The sequence below is a fragment of the Lepidochelys olivacea genome (assembly GCF_965140295.1).
Source record: "Lepidochelys olivacea isolate rLepOli2 genome assembly, chromosome: 25".
In the NCBI taxonomy this organism is placed as follows: domain Eukaryota; kingdom Metazoa; phylum Chordata; order Testudines; family Cheloniidae; genus Lepidochelys; species Lepidochelys olivacea.
Genome location: NC_140435.1, coordinates 13,917,459 through 13,942,497, shown reverse-complemented (window position 1 = coordinate 13,942,497; position 25,039 = coordinate 13,917,459). Strand labels below are relative to the sequence as shown.

At 53.5% G+C, this 25,039-nt stretch overlaps 1 protein-coding gene across 1 annotated transcript; it reads right to left on the bottom strand.

Annotated features, from left to right (window-relative positions):
• Positions 1–7,154: 7,154 nt before the first annotated feature.
• On the bottom strand, positions 7,155–23,270 carry FGF22 (fibroblast growth factor 22). The gene is made up of 3 exons (XM_084614861.1): positions 22,876–23,270; positions 7,878–7,981; positions 7,155–7,390 (listed from the first exon to the last, which is right to left on the bottom strand). Exons 1-3 carry the CDS (start codon positions 23,123–23,125, stop codon positions 7,196–7,198), a joined length of 549 nt encoding a protein of 182 aa, XP_084470987.1. The 5' UTR covers positions 23,126–23,270; the 3' UTR covers positions 7,155–7,195.
• Between the last annotated feature and the right edge of the window lie 1,769 nt (positions 23,271–25,039).

The window sequence follows — 25,039 nt, the reverse complement described above, 5'->3', positions numbered from 1 at the left end:
CAGAAGAACTCCTTTTGCTAGCATAAGCTGCACCTCCCCTAGGGGACTTTGCCCAAAGCTTTTGAAATGTGGACTAGCCTCAAGTAATGTGAGTGTTCAACAGGAAGAATCTGTCCTACCCTGCGAACTCACAGCTGCAGTTCTGTGTGTTGCTGGTAGGTGGCGCAACAGACCCAGAGGTGTCAAACAGTCTGGTTGTGGCAAAGCTAAAATGTTCTGAGAGCTGAAAAGATGATTGGGGGGGAAAAACCATTCGTCATTCTTCCCCTCTAAAGTGGTGCTCTGGGTTACATGTTACAACCGCAAGCTGTCTCCTGTTCCTTTCCCAGGTGTCTCATGGCAGTCAGCCCGGTCATGTATTGACCCAGCTAACCTAGCCTTCAGGTGAAGGCTTTTAGTCTGACTCGGGGGCCAAGGGGGCCTGGCTTATACCTTTAGTTAAAGTCTGTGGCTCAGGATGTAAATTTTAGGACTCTGCACTCTCTTAGCTCCGCAGCAGAGCTACCACGGGGCTAATTGGGAGGTTTGCACAAAGGTCAAGGAGAGGATCTGGCCTTTATGTCGTAACAAAACTTTTTTTTTTTTTTTAGTCCTTGACATTGTGCTAAGAAGGGAAATATGCTCCTGGTTAAGACCAGTGGCCTTTCTTCCTCTTCCAGCCGCCTTTCTCCATTTCTCTTCCAGTCTATCACCTCTTTTCCCTCCCTTGCAGTAACTTCCAGTCTCCCACTGGTGGATCCAGCTCCCCTTCCCTTGCCCCCCTTCCGTCTGCTAAAACCAGAAATAGCTCACCTTGCCATCTAAAGTGTCGTCGGTCATGTGCGTTATCGCCCCAGCAAGGTTAATGGCAAGCAAGGGAGTACGTACCTATCTCATTGTTTCAGGCTTGCTGCAGACTCAGGCAGAGACCGCTGCCTCAGCTGCACTTGGTGCACATTTGGAAGGTTATCTTCGTAACCGGCGGGCTAGAAACCTTTTTATAAAATGAAAGTTTAGACTCCAGATGAGCCATGTGGGCCACATAAATGTACCATGCTGGCCCGTGGCTGTATGTTTGACACCATTGCTATAGGATGTGTAGTGACAAAGGCCAAAGTGTGCCCCGTTGTGATTAGGGCGATCCATATAAAATTGACTGCCTTCCATATATCCCTGCCATAGTGTATTTCCATTGGGGCAAACGCAATGAGAACCAAAACCTAACTATCTGAGCTCTGAGTCTTTGGATCTCCTGGCAAAATCAACCTATGGACCCTTCCCTGACTGCTCCAGTGCTCCTCTACCCAGACTCTTGGGGTATGTTCTGCTTCACCTGGAGTTTCCCTGTGTCCCACTGGTTCCCCATTGCTTAATGTTGCCAGGCTACGATACTGGTGACTCCTCTAAATTGACTTGTTGTCCTAAGGCCCCATTGCTAGTTGGCTTTTAGGGCAGTCCCTGTTTTTAGGATTCAAGGGTAGAAGCTCGGCTGTGCTCTGAAAGGTTGAGAATGCAACCAGGAAGCCATGTGCACTGTGGAGAGTGGGAGGAGCTGGTAGACTGGCTGCTGGGCCCACGTTGACAGTCTAGTGTGTGAAGTGGAGCCATGGGAGAGGCTGGTAGGATGACTTGAGTAATCCTGCAGCTGTACTTTCTGTTCCAGTGACACTTCATAAAACAAACTGGCTGTTACACGCCAGCTGGGTCACTTGGATTGCCACACACTTCAAACCCTCTTGTCTCACTTCTTGGTTGCCTTGTGCTGTTGAAAATCTTTTGCCCTGTTTTCATGTTAGCTTGACAGCTCCGGGTGGGAAGGGAGGTATGGTATTCCGGGTATCCCCTTTAGAGGGTCGTGCCAACACCTCCACAACTTTCAACAGCATCTGTCTTGAGATGCTCGCAGAGGTGCCTTGTGCACCATGTGTTGGCTTTTATAGATTTGTTAAAGATGCATTGGGGCAAGATGGTTCTAGCCCTGCTTTGTGGAGAATGCGCAACTTCGAGGTTGTTACTGACATAAAGGAGGGACCAGTGCCATGAAAACCCAGGGGCTGTTTTAAACACACAGCGGTGATGGTTGTGGTAGTACACAAAGCCTCAGATCAGGAGTGGGAACCCTATGTCTCCCAGAGAGTTAAATCATGGCAGCATAACCCCTTCCCGTTAAGGATGAGGTTTTCCAAAGAGTTCTGCTCCCACCTCGGCAAGTGGTCAGATGTTCTCAGTGGGGATGCTGCTGAGTCCTTAAGAAAATCAGTGCTGAAAATCTGTCCAGAAGGATATTCGTTCCCTCCAGTTCTTTATGTTCTGTCATGTGCAGGGCATTGGTCCATCCTAGTTCAGCTGTGCTGTTGAGGCTGCTGGAAGTCTAAGGAAACCCTTAAGCACAGGTCTGTGTCTTAAGATCCATCCTCCCTTGGATGGATCTTAAGGTTTGTCTAGCACCTCTTCTTAAACGGTTTCGGAAGGAAAACTAGACCATTTTGCTAGAGGATGGAGCTGCTAAAACGTTGGGAGAAAAAGCCCAACTGTGAGTGCAGCGCATGGCCACCGAAAGCGTGTCTGGGATTCACAGCAGGGTCTAATCCAGCGAAGCCCAGGGGAGCTACTACACCTGAGCAGCAGTGCTGGAATGTTTCTCCTGTCATGCTCACCAAGTGGACAAGTGTCAAAGTTCCTTTGATCTTTCAAAAGGCTGGTATCTTCGAGACGTTGCATCAGGGTCGGTGGCTTGTTTGGAACGTCCTGAGCTGGAGGGTGAGGCTGGAATTTTGTCACCAGGGCTGCCTTGCTTGAGGGCCAGCTCTCTCAGCTCATTGATCTTGCTTCTGAGGATGAGTGGGTTTAGACCCAGGATGGACAGAAGAAAGCATTTATCTCATCATTAAAACACAGGTCTGGGAGACAGAGGTAGGTTCTATACCCAACTCTGCCATCGACTGAGACCTTGAACACCTTTGCTGTGTCTTCCCACTTGTAAAACAATCCACTCCACATAGGGTGGCTTAATTCATTCATGTTTCTAAAACACACAGTCTCTCAAACTGCCAGAAGGCTTCCAAGAGTTTCCTCGCCAGCTGTTGAACCTCAGCCCCTTGTGGCTAACGGTGGTGGTGTGAGACCTGATTCCCTTTAGCAGAAGGCACCATGGGGTTAATGCATGAGCTTTTCCCCTGAGCACAGACCTGTTCTAAATCTGGTTTGGTGACAAAGCAAACAAGTCTGGCGGTTTCCGCTCCAGTCACCGTGCACATCTGATGTTACCAAATGACCGTGCAGTTTTGATTCCCAGAATCTGGCTCAGCAAGGGTGTTGCAGAACCGTGCACTGCCAGAGCCCTGTGTGGGACGCTGCCGTGCTTGTGCTATGTCTGGTTCCAGCCATTGTCAAGATCGCTACATTCACCCAGTTGTTTCCTTCAAAGGAAACTGGAGTCAGCGCTGTAGCCTGTGCCCCTTTAAGGACCGAGCTGCCTTCAGACACATGAAGGATGACTCTGGCTAAAGTAAGAGACTTAGATTCTGGATACCAGGGTTCGATTTCCTGCTGTGCCACACACCTTGGGCAAGTCATTTGGGCTCAGAGCCTTAAAGGTTTGGGATCTGGGCCTTGATCTCCCAGCCTCTGTAAGCTGGAGATAATAGCACTGTCCTACCTCAGAGGGGTGTTGGGAGGTGATGCCTTAGGTGGATGGAGGTCAGATTACTCTTGAGTGCTCAGTAAGGGGGCTATAGAAGTAGCTCAAACCAGCACGCCTGCATGCCTTGAACTGGCTGAGGTGCAAAATGAGGCACTTCCTGGAATTGTTTTTGGTTGGGGGCTGGAGTCCCTGCTGGGCAACATAAATGCCCATGACTAGGGGATGTAACCAACTAATAAAATCTAAAGCTACCATCCCGCTGTGTGTTGCTCTGGGTTTCATGGAGAGGGAAGCCTTGCGTGTGCTTTTCTGACCAGAACCACGCTCCAGCATTAATCCCTGAGATGGGAGGTGGGGGCAAATAGATTTCTCCTGCAGCTGAGATCTCCTGAACTGTCTTAGTGGGTGAGATCAGGAGCCCTGTGCTCCGCATGGGATCACAGGTGACCTTTCCTGCTCTGTAAGAGGATGCTGCTGTAGTAGGGAAGCTGTTGTCCCAGTCTGATGGGGTGGCTTGAGTCCACTAGCCTCATTTAGTTACTGAGAAACTGGGCTACTCTGTGGAGCTTGACTTGGATTCCTACTAAATAGCAAGGGGTTTTCCCTCCTCCTCTTCCTGCACCAGGAGGGGAAGCACAGTGATTAGGATCAGGCAGCTGCAGTTACTTGATTCCACAATGGAGCCTTTGATGTCCTGGGCACAGCCCCATGCCCCGGTGTGAGAAGTTGGCAGCAGTAAAATGAAGATAGGCCAGTTCGTGTACCAGCACAAAGGAGCAAGTCTCTCTGCTGCATCTGAGAGAGGCCCTGTGCCTCCGGAGATCAGAGGGGAGCCTGTGTACTATACACCTAAGATAGGAATTCCTTGGTCAGGCTGGAGCAGCGGTGTGGTGTACTGGCTCTGACCTGGGAGTCAGGAGATCTGGGTTCTACTCCTGGCTCAGCAACTGACCCCTGTGTGCCCTTCGGCAAGTCACTCTCCTCACTCTGTGCCTCAGTTTCCCCTCCTTTGTCCTCTCTCTAGATTGGCATCCCTTTCCCAAAGAGCTCGCACTCAATGTACAGCACCTAGCACCATTTGGTCCTGATCCCAGATGGGCCATGTCAATGTTCCTGTATCACAGATTATGATCCCTGACAGGGCTGTTGAATCACAGTTCCTTGCCTCAACATGGTCACAGCTGGAGTCCACCGGTCTGCAGCCCACCTTCCAAGTAGTTCTGTAATGCTGGGCGCATAAGCAACATGTTTTCCTCATGCTGAAGATGCTGAGACTCCCAAGTGATTGGGTGGCCTTATGAACGGGAGCATGCTGGACTCCACAGGGGGCAGGCTCCTGCTGGAGAGTAGTAACAGAGCTGAGCTCGTCCATTAGTGGTGGCACCCACGCGCCATTCGCAGTTACAAGGGCATGCACACAGAGAGCGACTTTGAACCGCTGCTTCCTAGCAATTGGAACCCATCGTTGCCTTTCTCCACCTGGCTTCAGACCTACCTTGTTGGCTTCCCCTGGGCCTAACCAGACAGCCCAACCGGATGGGCAGAGTCTGCTGCTGCTCTGGCACGGAGGCCTTGGGTGAGAAGTTTCTCTTCCGGCAGAGCTTGGTCTGGGGGGTGGCGACAGTTAGGAAATCCAGTCACTGCCCCAGTTCGTGCTGCTGATGTCCAGAGAAGGGAACTTCCTCCCAAATACAGATGGTAGCAGCAGGGTGACTCCTAGCGCAGTGATGCGTAGAAGGAAGCACGGGTGTCTTGCTTTCATTGCGGCAGGGATTGCAGGCTGGGCTGTAACCTGGTGAACACAGGCCAAGAGCACAGTCCTCTCAGCACGTGGGAGCCCTTTGCTTCCCTCTGATTGTCCTTATCTGTGGAGAAAACAGCGAGGAGTATGAAATCCAAGCGGGTTCTGGGAATGTTATCAGTGCTATGAAGTGAGATGGCCCTGGAGTACCATTGATGAGCTCGTGGGGCTGTTCTTGTATCTGGGGCCCTGCCTTGCCCTGGCCTCCTGGGACGTGTTTGGCTGTGAGCGGACCCTGAACTCACTCCCTATCTTATCTCTGCCCAGTCTCTCTGGCTACTTCAGTCTCCTGAGGACCCTTCCCTGAGGATGTCTCCTGCTGTTTGACAAGAGCTTAAGTGGAGCCATGGCTTTCACTTTCTCTTGGCTCATTGCCTGTGGATGGGGGAGGTGGTACCCATATTAATGGGACCAGCGGGAGGTCACATCTGTTTATCCTGCTTCTTTCCCCTTCTACCCTACTCTGACAGCTGGGACCAGCTCATCATCTGGACCAAATCTGGCCGTGCTCAGTGCTGACCTAGTTAGGTCCTTACTGAGGATGCCCAGTGGTGGTCATGAATCCTGAGGATCTCGGCGATGAGTCAGAGCCGCCCTATAGAGGGTCAAAAGGCCCCATTGCCTTGATCCCTTTACTGGGCTGCATCAGGATCCAATGTCCTAGGGCAAAGTGAGCTCATGCCCATTTGGGCCTGTGCCCTTCTTTGAGCTGTGGGCTGTCAATCTGACCCGCCAGGCTCTACGCTGGCCACGGGGCGTCCTTCATGGGGCTGTGAACAAGCAATGCAGGGCAGACAGCTCTGCTGCTTTAAAGCCCTCTTGGCCCTTTGGTGGTGGGGGAAAGGGACACAAGACAAGGACTTGGAAAAGCAGGAGTCGCTGGTTCTTTTCAAACCAGCCGCGCCCTGTTTCATTTCATCGCACACACGCGCACGCACCTCCCCTTAACTTTGCTCTTCAGGACAAATTCCATCACCGGTCTTGATGCTGTACCTAGCTAATACTTCACACACACAGCATTTGACACCTTCACCAAGGTATCGAAGGCAATCACTGCTGTGCGTGCCCTTTCAAGAATGGGCCCCTCTAGCTGCCATGTTCCAGAGCTGGCCGCCGTCCACTCTGTCTCGCAAAGGCACAAGTTGTAGACCAGTGATTTCAGCTTTTGGAAAGCCAAGCGGATGCAGCACAGAGAACCCCAAAGAGCAAAACTACAGAGATTTTACCGCTCGTCCTCCAGCAATGACACAGCCCTGTGGCTACTGTAAAAATATGGAAGAGTGCTTTAATTTGCCTGGACGCTTATAGACATACACTGTATACACGTGCATTGATACATAGTTTAACAAAAACAACCCCAAAGTGTCTGGCTGTTCCCACTTGGGTAGCTCAGCCTCACGCCATCTGTGGTCCTCCTTTTGAGGGAACAATAGTTGGAGCATTATGCCCAGAGATCTTGGGGCCTGCTGCGGGGGGACGGGGGAGCTGCCAGCGCTCAGGGTGACACAGCAGGATCATTCCACTTCCTGGTCCACGGGGAGCCAGTTCTATTCAAGGGGGAGCCAGCGTCCTGGCTCTGGTTTGGCACTGCTTGCTGGAGAGCAGGTCCAAAGCAGTGGTTTTAAATCCTTCGCTGCTCCCCATGCTGGAGGGCAGGGGGAGAGCCCATCTCCTTTTTCGTTACAAAAAATAATAAATAGCACAAAAAAGTCCTTTTAAAAAAAAAACATACAAACCCCAGCCCGACTCGGTCCAGGGCGGCCGCGGGCGTCTCAGGAGACGAGCATGGGCAGGAAGTGAGTGGAGAGGTGTTGACGCTGCGTCTTGCCCCCCTGCCTGGGCTTGCCCTGGCCGTTGAGGGCCAGGAACATGTGGTGGTCCCCATGGCGCCAGTGTAGTGAGGCGTAGGTGTTGTAGCCGTTCTCCTCGATGCGCTCTTTGAACTTGCAGTTGGGGTTATACTCCTTCTGGGGAGACAAACAGGACCGTGAGTACGGTGCGGCTGGGGGGGTGCCCTCTGACGGGGGGGCTGGAGCAAGGAACCCCAGGAGTCTGGGGTTATAGCCCCAGCTTCTGACCGGGAATGAAGTTCAGAGGTTATAGGAGGGGACTAGGAGTCGGGGAGCTCGTGCTCCAGGAAGGGAGTGGGGTCTAACCGAGTAAGCGGCCAGGAGGCAAGACTCCTGGATTCTTCTCCTAGCGATGTGCTACAGGCCCCCCAGCAGTGAGGGCTTCCTTCCAGCAGGCTGCCTGTCTCTAAGCAGCTACCCAACCCCTCTCTTGGCAGCATCGGGCACAATATCCTGAATGCCAGGCTGGGCCGAGCAGGGTCCTGCTAGCTTCTATCCCAAATTCTCCAGCCGACCAGTCTGATCCCTGGTCCAGAACGAAGCCACGAGCCGCACTCCCCACAGAGCATCATCCGAGGAGGAGGGGAAACAGCTTGCTACCTACCGACCCGTATACTTTCCCCTTCTTGTTCATGGCCAGGTAGAAGCCCGTGTGCACGGATTTGATGGCTACGACACCCACTCGCACCGACCGGATCTCCAGGATGCCTGGGGGGGGGGACGGGACAGAGAATTCAGGGCACTGAATTGGGAGAGTGTACCCGTGCCGCAAGCGGGCGTGAAGAACAGCTGGGCTGCCATGGCGCAGGGCCAAGGCGCTTCATTTCGTTAGCCAGCAAAGCACTGTTTTGTACGAGTGCTGATGGAAGCCATCGCATTGCCTGCTACTGAAATGCAGCCACCTCTGGGGTGGAAGGTGGCAGCTGTTTAGCAGCTTATTACAGCAATACCACTCAATACCCAAGAAGCCTTTCATCCAATTCAAACTTTTCAAGGGAGGCAGCGTGCAGGCGGCTAGGCTGGAATTTGTCGAGGGCACCCTTGTGTGGAGGGTTCTAGCTGGACCTTTGTCAATGAGGCTGCCGGTAGCAAAACATGTTCCTACCGCTCCCTTCGCACCCTGCCCGCATGTACAATGCAGGTGTTAGCCCAGCTTGCCTGACCTCTGATTTCCCAGTAATGGTCCCCAGGAGGCTTGAGTTAATTGAATGCCTCCCATCGTTAAAGACTCAAACCATCCCCAGCAGCCCGAAAGCTGAGAGCCAGACAGCTGCTGTCACGTGACTAACAAGGCATTGCATTATGCAGTGAAGCTTGTGTCTCTCCCCAACAGAAGCTGGTCTGATAAAAGATATTTCCTTGCCCCTTGAGAGCGTTAATGTGTCACTGGACAGGGGAGCGACTGGAGGCTGGAAAGTGAACCAGTGAGTGACTGAGTTACAAATTGCTGCATTGAAATCCCCTGGCCGAGGAGAGCTTTAAGGCGGGATGGCGGGATAACCAGCAGTGCATGGCCAAAGCGCTTACCATCTAAATAGACAACAGGTGGGAGGTGAAACTGAGGCACTGCGCGCGGCAGTGACTGGCAGGGTCACACAGCAGGTCAGGGGTGAGACTAGAACCCAGGTCTCCTGACTCCCAATCCAGTGTGCTGGGCACTGGGCAACACGGCCTCCCAATTATTGGTTGCGTTGCAGGAGCACCAAGAGCTCCCAATCAGAGATCAGCGCACCACTCCGCTAGGCGTCCGTACACCCTGTGAAGAGAGCCCGTGTTCCAAATAGCTTCAATCTAAGCCAAGGCTTTGGCCACGCTGGGATTTTTGGGCTGAATGCAATGGGGACAGATGATGCAATTTCACCGAGGAGCTCTTTGGCCAAACGCTGATCTTGGTTCTTCTAGTGAAAATCTGGAGTCAGTCCGTGGAGATCAATGGAGTGACTCCCGATTTTCAGCAGTGTAAGATCAGAAATAAGTCCAAGGTAAGCCCTAGACTGCTTCAGAGCTCGACAAGATGCTTGTGTGATATGTTGTTTAGTAGTATTCATTATTTGTCTTGTGATAGCCTGGGGCCACACTGCACTAGGTGTAAAAAGGAGAGTCCCCTGCCCAAAGCACACAGTAGAGAGATCTTTCAGTTCCTCCAAACCTGGAGAGGTTTCTCCTTCCTGCCACAATACAAAACAAAAAGACCCTTTGATTCAGAGCTGGAAAGGAAGACTGGGTTTGCAGAGCTCCGCTCTGGGGCCTTCATCCTTCCAAGCTGATCCAGCCCATAGCACAGAGCTGCGCCATATGCACTAAGGGAGAGAAATCCAGTTTCCTTGGGTTGCCCGGCCTTATCTGTAGAGTGCTGACTGCGTGTTCAGTAGAACTGCTTGCAAATTTTCCAATGCCCGTTTTCCGTCAGAAAATGCGGACTTCACGGAACTGGCAAAACGTATCGATGTTGCCGACACTGGACAGGAAATTATCAAAGCGATTTGTTTTGACTTTATTGTTTCAACTTTTACAGTATAATTTAGAATACAGACCAAAGTCAAAATATTTAGACTTTTAATATAGCACAAAATGAACTAAAGTCAAAATATCTCCGTATTGTGTCGTTTCGATGTTTTGGAAATGAAATCGAGGAATTTTCATTGTGTGATAAATTAGGAAATTTTGACTTTTCACTTCGATTCAGCTCAAGAGATGATCCTCAGCTGGTGTGAAGCAGAAAAACTCCATTGACCTCAATAGATCTACAGTGACTTTATGCCACCTGCAGATCTGTCCCAAAGCCTCTATCCCCAGGAGCTCAGACAACACCGAATGCCCTGGAATGCACAAAGAAAACTGATGCATCCGATGAAGTGAGCTGTAGCTCACGAAAGCTTATGCTCAAATAAATTGGTGAGTCTCTAAGGTGCCACAAGTCCTCCTTTTCTTGCTGCGAATACAGACTAACATGGCTGCTACTCTGAAAGAAAACTAATGTAGCTCACCAGACTAGTTGGTGTCTGTCCTGATAACAAGCATGTGTGGATGTTGACTGAGCTAATCAGTGCAAACAGTTCCTGCCCTTGTCTGTGCTTAGGAGCCAGCTACTCAGACTGCTGCCAGCTCTCCTGAATGCAGACAAAGTCCTTAGAGTGATTTGTTTTTATGTTGCTAATACCTAGTGGTTAGATGGAGCTCTTTTGTCAGTAGATCTCAAAGTGCTTTACAGAGGAGGTCTGCATCATTATCCCTCTTGTACAAATAGGGAAACTGAGGCACAGAGTGGTGGTGATTTCTTCTTTTGTACGTGCCACAAGTTGACTGTTTGGCCCTCTAATGGCTGCATCATCGAGGGCACCAAGGTGTTGCAGTCCCCCCCCCCCCCAATCTTCTAAACGTGCACTCCTGCCCCACATGTGGAACTCTCTGCCTCACTGCCCCACCCTCCCACGGGGAAGATTGGACTAAGTCACCTTTCTGCATTGTGGTAGCTGCTCTGGCCCATGCAGTCAGCAGCCTGTGGAGCCTAGTCTAGGATCTGCATCCCAAGTTGCAAGCAGGTAAATTAGGACTACTGAAATTCATCAGCATGCCGGTCTCTCGATCCCAGAATTGCTGCCACTCTCCGAGGACACAGTTGTCAGCCCTGATGTGCCATGATCCATCTGGGATTGGCACGGGGCATGAATGTGAATGGCTGCTACAAAAGGATGGCGCCTTGTCTAAGTTTTGGGGGAGCTCTGTGTGCCAGTAGATACAAATTAAATATTAATGTGTGGCGAAGGCAACTGCAAATGGTATGTGTCACTGCGTTCAGTTCCACATCAACCAGATGCGGATGCTGCCTTCTGCTCTAAACTGCTCCACCATATTCTGCTGGAGCGAACATCAGCGCCAGGACCAAGGTCTGCAGAAGGTTCCTGCTAGCTTCTGAATCAATGGCCGTGCGGGAGCTGATCTTTCCTTTGCATTCTGCATGGGAACAGTGTGTTCGACTACAGTCCAGTTTGACTCCTAAAGAAGTGAGAACAGGCTAGAAAGAGATCGGACTGTCCTCAGTACAAACTGTTAAGGGTTGGCTGGTCAGGTAGAAGTTTCTCCCAACCTTGCCACTCTTTCCTGGCTTCCAGTGGGGACTAGGGATTGGCCTGGTTCTCAGGTGCCAGGAGCAGCTTTGCTCCGTCCTGGAGTTATCTGCTGAGATTGACCAGAGCTCAACAGGAATGTTTATTGCTTCAATAAAACACCGTTTGTATCAGTGTTTTTTCTTTCTGTAAAATGCTCGCAACCAAGGAGACAAATTCCAGTTGCCCTCGAGAGCCGGGAATGGGACGAGATGCCCCTTAAGCCCGACAGGATGCTTTGAAACAGACCATTCCAGGTGATGTTAGGCAGTAAACTGAGCACACGGAGGATCCAGAAGAATGGACTCTTCCAGGGATCTGCTCTTGCCCCCAACATATTGATAAATGATCTGCCCCCCCCCCTCAAGGCCATTCAGGTATGCAGATGACATCTGCCTCGGTTCAAGAGACAGACTTCCAAAAGATTGGGGACAACCTGAACTAAGGCGTGGTAGCATCGGACTCTTGCAAGAAGTGGAGTCTACAGACCCGGGTGTCAAAGACTGTGTGGTCATACTTCCATCTGTGTCACACCAATGCTTCGCAAGAGCTCCACGTCGTCTTGAGTGGAAAACAACGGGCATGGGACCCGCTAGCCGTATATTGAGGAGTAACTCCTAGCTTGTATGCTTACCTCCAAAGAATGCCTCACCCACATAGCTGAGAAGATTATGAGCAAAAATGACCCCCAAATAAGCTTCCCAGCTCAACCTGGGGGGGGGCAAATGCGTGCACACACTGTTCAGCTCGGTGTTAGCTCTCTGCTGTGCTCCAGGGTGGTTAAGCTCTTCCCCCACCAAGCTAGTTGATGTCCAATTGAATCAAACAATGAGAATAACCAGGATTACGAGACCAAACAAACACCGAGTTGCTGCTGGTCCTTTCGAATATCTGGTCTGCTAATATCAGGCGTCATGTTCCAGCACAAGAACTGCCTGGACAAAATCCAGGAGACCCACAACTGCCATTTGTCACAGGGATCTGGGAAGTGTCTCACCACCATGAGCAAAACTAAGGAGGGACGAGGAAAGCTGGAGGTTCAGGTAGACCTTTCCCAAGGGCCTAGCACAACTGAGTCACAAGAGGTGCTGTGAGCGTAGGAACGCATGCAGTCTGGTACCGCAGAGGAGGAGTTGGGACTCGCTGTGTGACGCGGGGTGGATAGTGTTCTTGGTGCCTCATGTGGTCAGCCAAGAAAAATCCCTGGGATGAGATTTAACAGTCTGTTCGGGCCCTATAATTTATGCTCATCGTCTGACTTTCTGCATGACACAAGCCAGAGAACTGCACCCAATAGGCCTTAGAGGGGAGGGAATTCCCCTCTCCTTCTCTACCAGCCCAGCAACTTGTGCTGGGAGATCCTGGGATGAAAGGTGCTGTACGAAAGGAAAAGCATGGTTCCCATCAGGCGCTGGCTGTGGAATTGGGATTTTTGTCCCCTTGCTATGTTCTTTGATCTCCACCTTGAAAAACAGGCCAGCACTTTGATCACGAGCTGCACGGCCCGTGAGATCAGGCCTGCCTTTTCTGAGGAAGAGCAAAGAACAAAAGCATCTCAGCTTGTCCCTAGCTGCATTAGCCGCAGCCACAGCCGTCCTTTCACGCTGTCAAGGAGATGAAAGTTGGGGACGGATTTCCCTGCAGGGAAAAGTCCAGATTTGTTGTGTGATTTATTTTCCCCTCTCCCTTGGGACCAGCTGCTTCCCTAGAGCCAGGCGCAAGGGATCTAAGCAAAACCTCCACGTGGCTGGAATAAATGGTCAGTCTTTGACCAGCGCTGACCCCTGATTTATTTCCTCCTAATTAGCAGCTGTGTTGTGTGTTTAGTCGAAACGTGGTTCCTGATCTTCAGGTACGGACCCCGCTGTTTAGATCATCCCGGGCTCTTTCACCTCAGCGCCCTCCCAGGGGTCCTTCGTCAGCTCCCGGTGCCTTTGGGGTCTGTGAAGAACAGGCCCTGCAGGCTAAGGGGAGCAGAGAGCCTGGCCCTAGTTCCTGGCTGCTTTCGCTGAGTGGCAGGGGGGGAAAAAACATGAAGAAAGAGGAACTGAAGGGATTAAAGTGGTAAAACTGCAATTCTTCCCCGCTCCCCAGTGTCGCTGGCTTTGGTTTTTTCCAAACTGCTGCTTTTCCCTTCCTCTTAGGAAACTCCGGCCGTGTCCTAGCTGCGTGAGCCACGTCCTCGGTGACTGACCAGGCCCAGGATGACTTCCTCATGTCAGCCTGCAAATCGCTGACCCACCTTCCAAGGAGGGAGAGAGAGAGGACGCAGCCTTGGGCAAAGAGGGGTTGGGTGTATTTGCAGCGTGTATACGTGTGCATGGGTACATGCTTTGCATATGTACATGCTACACGTTACCTGCATAAACAAATCCCGTACAGATGCTCTGCCCATATACAATAATATGTGACATGCATTACACATGTACCCTGCCCCTGTACACGTTGTGCTACGTATGCAGTGGAGATGTACGTGCCACGCACGTAGCTTGCACGTGTCCACATTTCATGCATTGCCCGACAGGGAGGCAAAGGTGCAGTGTGTCGGTGTGAATGGATGGAGGGGTGTGCAGGCCTGCGTACTTGTGAGAATAGGGGTGGAGGACGTGTGTATACGAAAGGGAAGGTGGGGGGCTCAGTGCAAGGCCGGGGGTGTGTTTGAACGAGAGGAGGAGATGTGAGAATGGGGGTGGCAGAGGGTGTGTGCACATGGGAATGTGGGTGGATGTGAGTGCAAGTGGAGGGAATGCAGATGGATGAGTGGGGGGGGGGGTGTGTGTGGACAGGGCTGGGGGGGGATTTATGTCCCGTGGATTGTTAGCGGGTATCTGAGTAGGTGGGGGTGGGGGAGTACATGAGGAGAAAAGGGGTGCAGTTGTAATACAGAACTAGCCTGGGCTCTGGCTCTGTGCTTGGCCAGAGGTGGGTGAGTGGCTGGCAGATCTCCTAGCTGAGACACTAATGCAAAAGGCATGTGGCCAGACAAGGCAGGGTTTACAATGGAAACACCCAGCACAGTTTCAGGAAACTCCATCTCCAGATTCCCGTAGCTCCTGCTCTGGCCAAGACCCTGGGGGTAGCGAGCCTCCGCACGGACACACGGCTCCGCCCGTGTGCTGCTGACTCCTTCACCGCCCCCAATGCTGGCACTGGCAAGCTGCACTGCCCTCACCGATGCGACGCAGCCAGCCTTACTCAGGGTCCTTAGCACCACCCCCTCGCACAGTCGTGTGAGGAGAGTTCATGTTGCCTTTGTCGGGGGCCCGAGGATCTTGCAGCATTTTGCAAAGGGCTAGTTCTCACAACACCCTGGGGAGTGAGGTAAGTATTTTCAGTCCCATTTTGCAACTGGGGAAACTGAGGCACAAAGGGGCTGTGAGTCACCCAAGCTGACACAGCAAGTCAGCAGCAGAGCCAGGCCCTCAGGTCAGGAGCTCCTGGCCTGCAGGTGGTTGCTCAGACTTCTAGACCATGCTACCACTTCTGTTACTATGCTACACTCTTGGGAAATCCCAGCTCTCCTATTAAACCCAGTTCTGGGGCGGGATCTCCAGTCTCTGTGTCCATTCTCCACAGCAGTGGTTCCCTAGGAGGGTGTCTCCTTCCCCCACGTACCGTGCTGGAGGCCTGCCCTCCTTAGCACCACCACACCTCTAATGCTTGAGCGAAAGGAGTAACTCCCCCAGGCTCTTACCCTCTTTTGTGGATTTGCCACTAGAGGGGGACAAACACACTCCTACCAGGAGCTACAGAAGCATCCCCCTTAGTGGCTGTGGCCCTGGGAGGAGAGAGTGTGAAATCCACTCAGTGACACTGACAGACCCTCTTTTCTTTGGGGCAGGTGGGGTTTTCAGCACAGCGTCCCGCTTGTTCTTTGTATCACTGGAGGAGCGAGGGATCAGAGCCCCATTGCACCAGTCTGGATGGGGGTATATGCCCCACACCGGCATTGAGAGGGGTTGTGGGAGCTTCAGCACTCAATCAGCCTACCTGCTGGCACCTGGAGGGGGTTAATTAAGCAAGGCCACCTAGAAAGGAATCAGGTGAACCTCAGCTGCGGGAGACCCAGGAGAGAGGAAGCAAGAAGGCGCAGAGCAGTGCAGGAGACTGGGAAGGGCAGAAGGGGCTTAAGATTGTATCTGTGGTTTGGGGATTTGTGGGTGAGTGCTAGGGAAGAAAGCTGGGGCGTACAGCCCTGAAGGAAGGGTGAGGGCTGAAACCTTGGAGCGCCGGAGGGAAATACAGCTGCCCGGTGGTCCCAGGAGGGGGCTGTGGGGAAAGGCCTACTGCCAGCCCAGGGTAGGAAGACGCCTATGGGAAGCAGCAGGGATGAGTCTGAATAGACAGACCCAGGCTGTTCCCTACAGGCTTCCTGGGCTGGAACCTACAGGAGAGAAGGGGCCTGGGCTCCTCTACCAGCCACCAGGGAAGGTGGTGGAGAAAAAACCTGCAGAGACAAGGGGATCAGGACTTTTGAATACCCCAGGACAAGGGTGAGTACGGACCACGGGGCCCAGAGTCGTGGGTTGCAAACCTGTCATAACAACATTGGACATTTGCTGTGTTGGATTTTCTCTTACCCCGGAAGGCGTGGAAACAAACTACGACCTGGCCGAAGAGTTGACCCTTGCAGGGCTGGAGCAACCTTCGGCAGGAGCATTCGAACAAAGCCTGCTAGGCCTGCCCCGCCACAAGGGGGCCCACCTGCAGCGAGTCCACCCTTCTACTCAGGCACTGGTCGATTGGTCCTGCCCCAAAGAGTCTGCCGTCTAAACACAGGGGAGGTGCAAGGGGCAGGTGCAGACTGCAGTGACCATGCAGGGGGTGCCGCATGATGCACGAACGGAGCCACGCGTGCAGCGGCTTAAAGGACACCAAGAGAGAGCCCAGGGTTGAGTCAGGGAGCCAGGTGCATTTTCGCAGCTGCTGCCTGACCTGCTGTCCTAGACCTGGAGTTTCCAGCCAAATCTGGTCTGGTTCATGCCCCAAACATCCCTCGTAAATAGGGCCAGAGCAGGACGGCCAGGGGCAGGCGGGTGGCTGTGCGTGATCACAAGGCAGGAAGTCTTTCATTAACGAGGCCAGCTCAGAGGAAGCCTGGCAGCCTCTGAGGATCAAAGGTCACCTGGCTCTTTATTGTTTCCGATTGCACTTCACGGATGGGGAAGCTGGCCGGGAATTGGAAGGCACCTGGCATCCTGCACCCCTTGCAGAGGCTTGGGGGAGCGGGGGGAGTGGGTCTAGATACCCACTCAGTGCTCCCCAGCTCAGTCCACTGGTGTATTTGCAATCAATCTCCCGTTGTTCTGATGGGCCAGCACCAGCAAGCCAGAATTCTCCCCCATTGCCCCGGGCCCCACATGGGGGGAAGGCAGAGGATGTGCTCTTACTCTCCAGAGAGAGGGAAGAGCTCCCAGGGGCGACCGAGCAAATGAGGACGGGAGAAGTGGCAGGAGCTGTCCTTGGTCAGGGTAAAGGAGGTGGGTGGGAAACTGGCAGGAACTTTGAGCAAGGGAGAAGGCTCCAGACCCCATAGGAGGCAGACAGACAGACAGATGCATGCATGTTGGGCTCCACAGATGGATGGATGGACAGATAACAATTTAGGCCAAATGGACATAAGAGGGATAGCTCAGTGGTTTGAGCATTGGCCTGCTAAACCCAGGGTTGTGAGTTCAATCTCTGAGGGGGGAAAAAAAATTGGGAATTGTGCCTACTTTGAGCAGGGGGTTGGACCAGATGATCTCCTGAGGTCCCTTCCAACCCTGATATTCTATGATTCTATTTCACATGAAAGGACCATTCAACATGGTCCCCATTGGGGTGGCTGCAGCAGCTGTTACAAAGGAGTTGGAGAGAGGGGCAGGCTCATTTCTGGAGCTGGGGAGAAGCTGCCATAGATTTATATGCCAAGGGGGTTCTGGCCACATCCTCTGGCCCTGGCGACCAGGGCAGATTGTTTCCCGCAGCACCCCCTGCTGGCAAGGACAGAGATTAGTCTCTCTCGCTCTGGAAGCAGCCAGCAGGCGCCTTACTTTGCTTTGTGCCACAGCGTCCTGACGTAGCTGCAGGCGAACGGACCCGACGCAAGCCCACCAACTGCCGACGCAGGGCTTGCTCCAGCACCCATGGCAGCCTGTAGACAGGCTCCTACTGATGGCAAGGGAGCAGGCCCAGGACCCATTGAGGAGGCCCATTCTGTTCTCCCTCTTCTCTCCCCCAGCACCCCCGGAAGCAGAGGATAAAACCTCCGGTGGGACTTTCTGTTCCAAACCCAGCCGCTGGGGCACGTGCCCCGGGCTTTGCTGCAGTGGGCAGCTCCCAGGACAGTGGGAGCAACGCAGGGGGATCAGCAGCTGAGTCTGGGTTAGCTCAGCCCAGGGGTGAGCGGTCACAGTGCTGCAAAGCCACGCCCCTTGCTGGCGCACCACTCCTCGTGGGCTGGTGCTTGGGCTCCTGGGGCATATCCCGTGCTGCAATCAGCCTAGCTGCTCTCTGATTTCCACCCCCCCCCCAGTGACTTGTGGGAGGATTTGTCTGTCTTTCCAGGCACCCAGGGGGGATTGTGGAAAGGCATTGGAGGACAGGAAGCATTCGAGTGGTGCAAGCCCACATCCTCCCTGCAAAGAGGGTGGGTTACCAGCTGGGTGAACCCAGCATTCAGGACAGGATGGGCCAGGTAACCCAGGTTTAAAGCACCACAGCCCTAGAGTTTTGTGTGTGGAGGGGAGCCAGGATGGGGCATCTCCCGAGTAAGACCCCAGCCTCTCTCTTTTGTGAAAACATCTCCCTTAGATTTTCACACTCAGCTGGGCACCACTTCATCTCTTAGCATGAGCAAAACTGGGCTCCATTAAGCAACTTTCTCTGTCACTGTTTTGCATACAGCACACCGTCCCCAGTCTCTAATTTTGGCTCATCGCGGCCATTAAAAGGACACGGTCAGGATGAAAGTGGTGTTTTACAAAGACCAGTGCTGGCAAAGCCTGGGATCAATGGGAGCACAGAAACTGCTAGATCAGACTAAGAGCCCATCACCCCGTCTCCAACAGGCCCCAGCACCAGCTACTTCAGAGGAAGGTGCGTGAAACGCTGCAGCAGGCACTTATGGGAAAATTTCTCTTAAGCCCCTCAGTTATTGGTTGGCTTCTGTCTAAAACGGGAGGGGTCAGATCCTTTCCCAGGGAGAAGGGAAATTTACCTCTTCCTCTGTGGCATTTGCCACCCACCTGTCGCAGGGTTGCACTCGTACCCAGGAGCCAGGACCTGGCGCTGGCTAGAAACCAGTGAAACCGACCGGTCGCCTTTTGCACGGTCTGAGCAAAGCCCCGAGCAAACAGCCTGGGTGGTGAGAAGCTAATTAGGTGGCTGCGACTCCAGTCAGGTTTAATGATCCTCTGCGACTGCTGCTGTTAACAACAAAGGACGTTTGCTACTCTAAAAATAACACAAGCGGGTCTGCTCTCAGTCCCGGCTGGATCTGTCCTGGGAGTTCAAACCCGATAGTGTCTCTGTGCCCTAGCCCAATAAAATCGCCACCCCAGTAAAAGGCTAGATCCCACCTTGGCCAGTCTCAGGCTTAGCAGCGGGGGCTGCACAGCAAGCAGAGCTCCCAGGAGGAGCTGATCTGGCCAAGTTCCCTGTGGGAGGCTCCAGGACAGCATATGTTTCTGTTGCGGCAGCGTCCACACAAAGTCCGTGCCCCCCCACATCACCCCAGGCCGTGCTGTTAGCCAGGGCCGATATGGAGTCCCTGTTCTGCCTTCATTATTCCTTTCCAAGCCTTCGGCTCCTGTTGGGGAGCTTGGCAGGAGCGAAGGGCGACGCAATCCTCCCACTTGGGCCCTTGGTGTTGGCAACCATCAGCTTCAGAGGAAAGACATGGCTCTGCCACTGAGCCCCTGTGTGGAGTCAGGCCCGTCGCTCTGTGCCTCAGTTTCCCTAACTGTACAATAGAGATCATCCTTTGTCGGTCTTGTTTCTTATGATTGTAAACTTTCTGGGGGAAGAGTCTCTCTGACTGTTCGCTTCCCAGCACAATGGGGTCCAGATTTCAGCCGGAGCCTGTAGGTGCTACTGTCACACCAATAATAAACTGGATCAAACTCACAGGGAAGGGTAACCCTGGCCGATCTGGGCCATGTTAGTCATCACCTAGCCACGCTAGGCTAGACTCCACCCTCGTTAGGGTCAGTGGAACTGCCTGGATGCAAGCGAGGACAGGATCCAACTCCTGCAGGAGTCAACCCCTCAGATTGTGCACAGATCTCAGGCAGCTTTCCCGGCTCCAGGGCTTTTCTCTTCAAGATACCATCAGCCTCCCATCCCTGTCTCCGTGGCCGCATTTGGGGGCCAAGTCCGGCCAGGAGCTGCAGCGCTGTTATCAAGGACATGGGAGAGGGGTGGGGACCGGCAGAGCAGGGAGAGAGTGGAACTGAATCAGGACTTTGCTTCCACAGTGAAAATATTTACAGCTGAACCCTGATGAACTGAGACCCTCCAGCATACAGGGGCCACTGGCCACCTCCTCCTGCCAGCAGCCTGGTGTGGCCCTCCTGATTAGAGGCTGGTGGAGAAGGCAAAGAGCCAGCCTCATGCCCCAGGGAAAGGCCTAATCTTGTGTTGTTGTTACCGTCTCCTAGCATCAGGCTCCTCCCCACACCTCCTCTCTGGGGGATGCAGGTTACCCTGCTGTAGCAAAGCAGCCAGGCAATGGGATGCTCCTGATACCCTTGCTGTGATTTTCCCTGATCCTTCCTTAATGCACTCGAGATGTCATACCATAATGCTGTCCGATCTGGTCAGGCTGCACGCTATTTGGGACAGTGGCCTCACCTTCGTATTTGACTATTAAGTACTCGGGCTCTATGCAAAGGTATCATAACAGCAATATCTGGCCTCCTGTAACAAACACAGGCCTCCATGCATCTGCCCAGGCCTCCTGACGTTAATTAGGATGCGGTTCTGGGCACTGACGCAAAGGCAGATGCGCAAAGTTCCTTGCTGCATTTCAGGGCCAGTCTGTTGCACAGGGAGAGCTGGGTAGAATTCCAGGCGTCTGGGAAGCGGGCTTGGAGTGGGCCAGGATTAATGTAGCGGAGGGGTGCTAAGACTAGAGGATGCCTCAGTCTGCAAAAAGTCAGACCTGGATTCTGAGCCTCCCGCTCCAACAGAAATTTGGTTCAAGCCCAACTCATCTTAAGAGCGATTCTTCTAAGTATTAACACTACAAGAGCGTCTCTAAGAATCATAGAATCACAGAATATCGGGGTTGGAAGGGACATCCAGAAGGTCATCTAGTCCAACCCCTGCCCAAAGCAGGACCAATCCCCAACTAAATCATCCCAGCCAGGGCTTTGTCAAGCCTGACCTTAAAAACTTCAAAGGAAGGAGATTCCACCACCTCCCTAGGTAACGCATTCCAGTGTTTCACCACCCTCCTAGTGAAAAAGTTTTTCCTAATATCCAACCTAAACCTCCCCCACTGCAACTTGAGACCATTACTCCTCGTTCTGTCATCTGCTACCACTGAGAACAGTCTAGATCCATCCTCTTTGGAACCCCCTTTCAGGTAGTTGAAAGCAGCGATCAAATCCCCCCTCATTCTTCTCTTCCGCAGACTAAACAATCCCAGTTCCCTCAGCCTCTCCTCATAAGTCATGTGTTCCAGACCCCTAATCACTTTTGTTGCCCTCCACTGGACGTTTTCCAATTTTCCGTTTTCCAATGAGGCCAAGATCAGGCACCTATTGATAACATATAGAGAATAAAAGAGCCCAAGAATTTACAATAGTGTAGCCAAAGGGCAGGGAAAAGGGATCATTATCCCCATTTTACAGATGGGGAACTGAGGGCCAGAAAGATTAAAGCCCAGGTCCTCAGAGGTATATAGCCCAGATCCCATTCAAACCAATGGGAGTTAGATGCCTAAATATCGTTGAGGATCTGGGCTTTAAAGTGCCTCACCCAAGGCTGCACAAGATGTCAGTGTCAGAGCTGGCAAGTGAACCCAGATCCCCCGAGTCCCAGGTCACAAGCCCATCCTGACCCTCATTAGCAGCAGGCAAGTGGCCCTGTGATCTAGTGTGAGCTCGTCGCTGCATGGAGCTGGACAGGTGACTCAATCACAGGGCAAACAATTGCTGCAGGTGCCAAGTACAACCAAAAAGAGCATTATTAGCGACCAGACAAGAAGCTGCTGTCCCGATGGCCTGATGAGGCCAGGTGTTGATTGCAGGGGCTGGGCCTCAGGGCTGGGATGCGGGGAGAATTGGAGATTTCCGGTGGCCTTGCAGGAGATCTTCTAGTGCATACTTACAGCAAGATTTTCAAAAGTGATGCAGTGAGTTTGGGAACCCAACTTGAAGCTACTTTAGAGAGCAGGTGCTCGGGTCCCTTCTGAAAATCAGGCTTCTCTGAAGCAGCTCAAGCTGTTGCTAATCACTTCTGAAAGTCCGGGCCTTACTTGAGTTTCTGTGAGAGATGAGCCTGAATCCGAACTGGAATAGAAACCTGGATCCGGCCCCATGGTTCATGGCTGCAGCTAGAGCCAAACTCTCCCAGCTCTGCTTTAAACGGAGCTTCCCGTCTTTGAAAACCCCTGCTCTCTTCGTGACGCATGGTCCATCCTGCCTGTCCTTGGGTAAGTCGCTTCCCCGCTCGGGCCTCAGTTTCTCCGCCTGTAAAATGGGGATAACGGCGCCTACCCACCTTTGTGGAGCACTTTGTGATCGAGCGATGGGAAGTGCTCAGTGTGTTATGGTTATGTTCGTGCTCGATCAGGTGGTCTCAATGCAATGAAAACTCCCGCTGCCTTTGATGGCATTCTCTCCCTGTAGCAGTGGGCCAAACAGCACTAAGTAATCCCCGAAAAATTCCTCAGAAAAAACACCTGCCGCAGCATATCCAGCACACCACCTCTCCACTCTGGCATCCATATACACGGATGCTCCCCAGGGCCTATGTACATCTCTGAGAGTTAACATGCTTGTAATGACCCCGCTGGGCAAGCACCTCTCCTCATGGTGACTCTCTTCCTGTTATTTTCCTTTGTGATGGGAGTGGGAACCTGGGGGAACCCGGGCTCCAAACAGCCAGACAAAAGGACCGGGTCCACCAGCAGGGTAGGAAGGATCAGGGCCCGGGGGGTGGGGATAGGACCATTAATAACAGGTCCACCAACAGGGTAGGAAGGATCAGGGCCTGGGGGGTGGGGATAGGACCATTAATAACAGAGCTTTCCACCTTCAAAGCCCTTTACACACATTAACCAAGCCCTCCCCGCCAAGTCTTGTCTCCCATGTCACAGACAGGGAAACTGAGGCACGAGGAGGCAAAGTGATGCACCCGGGGTTGCAGCCAGAGGCAGAGCAGGGGTGAGAAAGGACCTGTTCCTGGCTCCCAGGCCAGTGCTCAAACCACTAGCCCCTGATACCTGGGGCACAGGCCTCTAATGTCCCCTGGGGACTCCCCCACCCCAGTGCCCTCCAGACTCACTGTTAGGACTTTCCTTCCACCGTGTGCCTTGCACCTTGCCACTGCTGTCGATGCACAGGAAGAAGTGGGTGGCGCCGTACAGCCTCCTCCAGCGCACGTCGCCCTCCAGATGATTATAGCTGCGGGGGCGCCTGCTGGTGGCCCCCGAGCGGTTGCTCCCCGACGGGTCCCCGTGGGCCGATCCGGCGAGCAGCGAGAGGGCCAGGCAGAGCCAGAGAGAGCAGGGGCGGGCCAGCCCCCGCCGCCCCATGGCAGTCCCGGGGGCAGGAGGTCCAGGCGGCAGGCGGGACAGGTGCGACCATGCGCTACGACGGGTTCCAGCACGTGCCCGGGCTCAGGCTGGCGGGAGGCGCGGGGCTCGTCGCCAGCCCAGCCAAGAGCTCCCCGGGGGCATCCCCGGTGCCAGCTTCCCCGCAGGGCTCCTAGGGCAGGGGGGACCCCCACCCCCAGGAAGGGGTCAGCGGGCAGCAGCCCCTGGGGAAGCCCAGCCAGGGCAGGCAGGAGCGGGCGGGTGCCCCCAGCCCTGGCTCCCTGCCCGGCCGCTGCTGGAGTCAGGCTCAGAGCGGGCGGCAGCGGGGACTCCCGGGCGCCGGCCGCGTCCCGGTCTCAGCCGCGGCAGGAGCAGACGCCACGCGGGGCCGGCCGGACCCGGGGACTCCTGCCATTGACAGAGCCGCCGCTTCTCGGGGGGGGGGGCTGCCCGGCGACGTCCCAGCCAATGGCAGCGGGCGGAGGGCGGGGCGGCTCCTCTCATTCATAAATCTGCGAGGCCTTTAAAGGTCTGGGTGCGCGCGTGTGTGAGTAGATCTGTGTCTGCATAGAAGGGGGGAGCGTGTTTGTCTGCATTCGTGTGTGTGTGCGCGCGGGCATATGTGTGTGCATGTCTGCGTGGGCGTGTGCATGCGGGTGTAGGTCTGCATGTGTGCGTGTGTGGGCGTGTGCATGTCTGTGTTTGTGTGTGTGCGTACGTGTGTACATGTGTGTGTGCATGTTTGTGTGGGCGTGTGCATGCGGGTGTATGTGTTTGTCCGCAAGTGTGTGTGCGTGCGTGTGTGCATATGCATGTTTGCATGTGTGTGTGTGTGCGTGCATATCTGTGGGGGTGTGTGCGTACGTGTGTACATGCATGTGTGTGTGTGTGCATGTTTGCGTTTGTGTGTGTGTGTGTGCATATCTGTGTGTGCGTGCGTACGTGTGTGTGCACGTTTGCGTGGGCGTGTGCATGCGGGTGTATGTGTTTGTCCGCAAGTGTGTGTGTGCGTGCGTGCATATGCATGTTTGCATGTGTATGCGTGTGCGTGTGTGCATATCTGTGGGGGGTGTGCGTACGTGTGTACATGCATGTGTGTGTGCATGTTTGTCCGCCTTTGCATGTTTGTGCATGTGTGCGTGCGTGCGTATGTGCATGACTGTGCGTGTGTTTGGGATCATGTGTGCCCATGCATGGGGCTGCCTGTTGCCCTGTCCTTGGTGCAGTCACTTGCACACTTCCGACCTTATGTCGCACGCCACCAGGGCTCCTTCCATCCTCTGTTGCACCCCACAAGCTCCCTGTGTGACCCCCCCCTCCTTCCCTTCAACGTCAGGGACTCCCTGCAACTGCCCCCTCAATCGCCACCTTGTCATTTTACATCCACTTGGCGCTAGTGTGAATGGCTGGGCAAGGGGCAGTGACATGGAAACTCAAGCGTGTGTGTGTGAGAGAGAGAGAGACAGAGAGATGGTGTGCACCACAACTTTCTCAGTTCTAACCTCAGCTCCGCCACTGACCCTGGGCAAGTCCTGTCACCGTGCCTCAGTTTCCCTATCTATAAAAGATGGGCTATTCCTCACTTGGGTGACCAGATAGAAAGTGTGAAAAATCGGGATGGGGGTGGGGGGTAATAGGCTCCTATATTTAAAAAAAAGCACTGAATGTCGGGACTGTACCTATAAAATCAGGACATCTGGTCACCCTATTCCTCACCTCACTCGCCCCGGGGAGAGACGTGTGCATGTGAGTGTGTAGCTGTGTCCTGACATCAGTGTGTCGTGTTTACCCCTAACACACACCTGAGTGTTCTGCCTTTTTCACACCAACCACAGCTCTTCTTTGGCTTGTCGTTCCCGTACATTGTGAGGTGGAGATTTGTTTGTGTGCCCGACAGGTGGTGTGAAAATCGGT

Bases quoted from the DNA above. Each gene is read 5' to 3' on its own strand.
- FGF22 (XM_084614861.1), bottom strand. From the start codon at position 23,125: ATGGGGCGGCGGGGGCTGGCCCGCCCCTGCTCTCTCTGGCTCTGCCTG. The intron at 7,982-22,875 runs GTGAGTCTGGAG...CCCCCCCCCCAG, and splicing joins GTGGAAGGAAAGTCCTAACA to GCATCCTGGAGATCCGGTCG. The intron at 7,391-7,877 runs GTAGGTAGCAAG...TTGTCTCCCCAG, and splicing joins AGGGGAAAGTATACGGGTCG to AAGGAGTATAACCCCAACTG.